The 4,636-nt window shown below is 47.1% G+C and overlaps 1 protein-coding gene across 1 annotated transcript; it reads left to right on the top strand.

Moving 5' to 3' along the window:
* The first annotated feature begins 694 nt into the window (after positions 1-694).
* On the top strand, positions 695-4,145 carry ERP29 (endoplasmic reticulum protein 29). Its single transcript, XM_008634183.1, has 3 exons — positions 695-700; positions 1,003-1,141; positions 2,385-4,145. Exons 1-3 carry the CDS (start codon positions 695-697, stop codon positions 2,885-2,887), a joined length of 648 nt encoding a protein of 215 aa, XP_008632405.1. The 3' UTR covers positions 2,888-4,145.
* The last annotated feature ends 491 nt before the right edge of the window (positions 4,146-4,636 follow it).

The raw sequence follows: 4,636 nt of genomic DNA, 5'->3' as shown, positions 1-4,636 counted from the left end.
CGGTCCCCCGAGCTTCGGGCAGCGAGCAGAGGGCCGCTCTGGGCCGGTGCTGCGCTGTCTGTGCCGGTGAGCGAGGGCAGGACCGTGCAGGGTTAGAGTCAGGGCCGTGAGCGCGCGCTGTTTGGGTGGTTTCACTTGTTCATCAAGCAGCAACAGGCTTTTTTTTTCCCACCGTTTTTTTTTCCCCTTCACTAAATCACTTTGTAAGGAGGGCATCTTCCCAGGGCCTTGTGCTCTCCCCACCAGGACACTGACTGCTCGGCAGGCCCAGGACGGAGCCTGCAGCCAGCTGTGCACACAGGTGTTGTGCAGTGCCTGAGCAGGGCTGGCAGAGCGCTGTGTGGGTGGGGAGCTGTGGTGCAACCTGAACCTGTTCGCTAGAACAAAAAGATTTTGCAAGGTCTTCTCCTGCAAGGAGGGGAAAATCCCTCAAGGAGTGACACAGTCCATTGCCAAGCTTAATTGGAAAAGGCATCATTTGAGCACAGCAAGATGGAAGTGAAGATGAATCAAAGTGTGAATTCTCCACTTCCTGAACCAGTACAACACCTTCAGCATCTCCACTGCCTCCCTGTGCCTCCTCTCGTAGCCAAGAGTGCAGCTCTCACACTGGGATGCTTCAGAATGACAGTACATTTGGTCTCTCTCCTCTTCATGTCCCACTGGAAAATGTTTTAGCTGATCTTCTTCCAAGATGCCAGTCAGAATTACAATAAGCAAATCTTATAATTAAAGGCATTATCAGATCCCCCAAACCTAGCAGGTGCTATCTTTATCATCTGGTGCAGGAAAACAGACACCCAAAGCTCAGTCTTTCCTCCACACAACAGTGAGTCATTTCTGAAATTATAATTATATAAAATTTCCATTCTCCTCTGCATCTCCTTATTGCACTGGAAAAAAAACGACAAGCAAAAGCAACCTTTTGTGACTTGTAGATTGCTCAGACCTGAAATGATCAAGCTTTGTCTTTTTTTTTTTCCCTTTTTCTTCTTGTTTTAGGTTATTCCAAAGCATAAGTTTGTCCTTGTGAAGTTTGACACACAATATCCCTATGGCGAGAAACAAGATGAGTTCAAAAAGCTGGCAGAGAGCTCAGGCTCCAGTGAGGATCTGCTGGTGGCTGAAGTGGGAATATCAGGTGAGGAACTCTGAGTGCAGGGGGACAGTGTGGGCTGGTGAGGAGGGGATGAATTTCACAGTGATTTCTGCAGGTTCTGAGGCAATTCTGGGGGTGTGAGGGATGGATGTGAGAGTGCAGCTCCTGCCCTGGCTGAGCCTGGCTGTGCGTGGGAGAGCTGCTTATCCATCTGGGCTGGGTAATGAGGAGTCAGCCCACGCTGCTGAACTGCTGCCACCCTCCTCATCCCTAGCACTTCTTGCCTTTTTTTTTCTCTTCTTTGCTGAGAGAAACCTTTTTGTCCCACGTGCAAGCAACAGACCTTATAAGAATCACACTTTAGCCCGATCCTGCTCAGACAAAGAATATTTAATGTGATTAGTTCCATGCAGCAATCTCTGGGGCAGCACAGCAAGGGGTTGTTGCACTGTGCACTGCTCTAACTCGATGTGATTGTGACTGGATTTAAGAGAAAAGGAGCAAAGAATAGATCACTGTCACCTCACATGCTCTGGTTTTGTAAGTTGAATTAAGAATTTAGGCTTAATTATCAAACTGTGAAGTTTTACCCACGCTGATATTTCTAAACATATGTGGAATTCTCTTAAGTAGCATAACTGAAATGTTTTTGTTTTCTGTCCTCAAGAATAAATATGATTTATGTAAGATGAGTAAATGTCTTGTAGCTTGGCATGCTGTCAGAACCAAATAATTCTCTGCACATAGACAGGAAAAACTCTTATTTAACTGTAAAATCAGATAAAATCAATGGATAGAGGAAAATAAGAGAAAAAAGGGTATTGATTTCCCATAAGGAGGACGGGGTTTGTACGAAAGGTCCTGCCAATGTCTTACATTCTCACAGTCACAACAAAGCACCATTACAGTCTTTTTCTTTGGAAAACCCAATGAATTTTTGCCTTGCACAAATGATTTTACGAGGTGTTTTTGTGTGTTTCAGTGTGTGGCATGTCCTTGGAACAGGTTCCCCAGGGAATGGTCACGGCCCCAAGGCTGACAGAGCTCAGCGAGTATTTGGACAATGCTCTCAGGCACAGAGTGGGATTTTGGGGTGTCCTGAGCAGGGCTGGAAGTGGGACTTAATGATCCTTGTGGGTCAGGCTCTTTCCATGGCTCTGTGATTTCCTGGCAGACAGGTTATTAGGACATGCTGAAGCGCTGGCTACAAATATTTGTGTAGGAGGGAATCCTAAATTAATTTTTGATTAACTGTGCTTTTCTGTGTTTTGTTTTCCCTTGACAGATTATGGAGATAAACTGAACACTGAGCTGGGGGAGAAGTACAAGCTGGACAAGGAAAAGTTCCCTGTTTTTCACTTGTTCCAGGATGGTGACTTTGACAATCCCTTACTTTATGGTGGTGAAATCAAGGCTGGGGCTATTCAGCGCTGGCTGAAGAGTAATGGCATCTACCTGGGGATGCCAGGCTGCCTGAAGGAGTATGATGTGCTGGCCAGCAAATTTGTGAGCACCACAGAGAAATCTGATCGCCAGGCCCTCCTGAAAAAGGGGCAGGAGAATTTAGGAAAAGCAAAAGAAACCGAGAAGAAGTCAGCGGAGCAATACTTGAAAATTATGAGCAAGATCCTGGAGCAGGGAGAGGAGTTTGCTGCTAACGAAGTCGTCCGAATCACAAAGCTGATCGAGAAGAACAAGATGAGTGATGGAAAGAAGGAGGAGCTCCAGAAAAGCCTCAATATCCTCGCTTCTTTCCTGAAGAAGAATAGTGAAAAAGATGAGCTCTAATGTGTTGGAGAACTCTGTACAAGCTGTGAAACATTGTCAAGAGTCCTAACCAGTTCTCCTTAATGCAAGCAAACTTCCCGCTGACTTCAAGAGGGCAGCAGATTTCCTTCTGGGATTCTCAGTTTAGAAGATCGAGAGGAAGACATTCCTTAAAAACACAGTGTTCTAAATGTTGGAAAAATCACCTAAGAGCAAGACCACCAGTATTGTGTAATATTCTCCAATAACAGTGTTAAAGCAGACAACAAAAAAAAAGCACTAGATTGGCCGGAAGCTCATTCCTGGTGGTTTTTACAGCTGTTCCCTGGCTAACAAATAACAAAATTCAATCTCACATACCATCTTACATGCTGGGAAAGGTACAGATTGGGTGCCCTCTACATCCCCACCTTTCCCTGTCCGTAATATCTTTGGGTTTTATGCTTGTTAATCTACCCCTCACACACTTTGTGTTGTACTAGCTGGGCTCTAAGTCTTTTTCTTACCTGTTGTTGACTAAGAGATGCAGAGCTTCCTTTTTCTGCCTTCTCCTTCCATGGCTTCTGTCCCTCTTTGGTTTGGGTATCATCCAAATGCTGGCAGTGAAGACCGTTCATAGCTTGCCCTTCATTTTCTGTCCAGAGCAGCCGTTTCATCAAATATTCTCCTGAAATCCTTTGTTATACCCTGACACAGTGAGTGATGTGAGTTCTGAGCAAGGACAGAGTCTCCTTGAGGTGCTATTACACTCAGTCTCACCAGTTTGTGCAAAAAATTCCGTTTTCAGAGGTAAATTTGGATGAGTTTTCTTAAAGCTGAAGAGGGGTTTTATCTGTCCAAGCTTCATGAACAAAATGTTTTTCTAGCCTCCAGAAGCAATTGGCACTGTCAAATTAAAGCCTCATCAGTGTTTAGTAGTTCTAAATATCTGATAATGAGGTCTTGTAATAGGAACAGAAGTATCTGTGTCCTTAGACGCCTCATTTGTGTTATTTTAAAGGAGATGCCTGGCCCAAGGATCAGGTCAATCCTCAAAACTGTAGTTCACACTCTGTGGAATTCGGATGCTTCTGGAAGGTGCTGAAGCCCTGGTCAGGGTTACAGAGCTGAAAAGAGAAACACCTGTGAGTTTTACCTTAGAAGTATGCTTTAAACAAAACTGATTCCTGTGGGAGCTTTGCTGCCTTTTCAGTCTTGGGGTGGGTACAAGGAGCAGATGTTGCTGCGAGATAAAATGTATTAATAATGCTGTAATAAAAAAAAAACAAGTTCCACTTCAGAGCTGCTTAAAGCACTTTATGGAGAAACCACTGCCGATTCCGTGGTCAGAGGGGAGGCCATGACTGATCGTCCAGATGATGCCAGCTGGAAGCGACGTGAGGGAAGCCGAGGGTGTCCATCTGCCCAGCGCTCTCTCCCCCTCAGTAGCGGCGGAGGAAGGACCCCGGCAGGGTGGACAGTCCTTGGGAGGGCTGTGTGGAGTCATGTCCCGCCTGGCTCAGCCCCGCAGCCCCTGAGGGAAGCGTCTCCCGGGGCGCTGAGGGGAGCAGTTCTCCAGGCACTGAGGGAACTATTCCCCGGAACTCTGAAGGGAGCAGCCCCTGATAGGATCAGCACTTGAGGGGACCGAGCCCTGAATGGAGCAGCTCCCGGGACGCTGAAGGAACCGTGCCCGGGCTCTCTGAAGGGAGCGGTCCCTGCGCGCCCCTCAGCGCTGCCACCGCCCGCGCGCTCCTCCAAGCGCCTTCCCGCCCCCGGGGCCGGGGACGC

Source organism: Corvus brachyrhynchos, unplaced genomic scaffold (assembly GCF_000691975.1).
Source record: "Corvus brachyrhynchos isolate BGI_N302 unplaced genomic scaffold, ASM69197v1 scaffold114, whole genome shotgun sequence".
Taxonomy (NCBI): Eukaryota; Metazoa; Chordata; class Aves; order Passeriformes; family Corvidae; genus Corvus; species Corvus brachyrhynchos.
The sequence above is the reverse complement of the archived record's forward strand: the minus strand, read 5'-3'. Positions and strand labels throughout refer to the sequence as shown.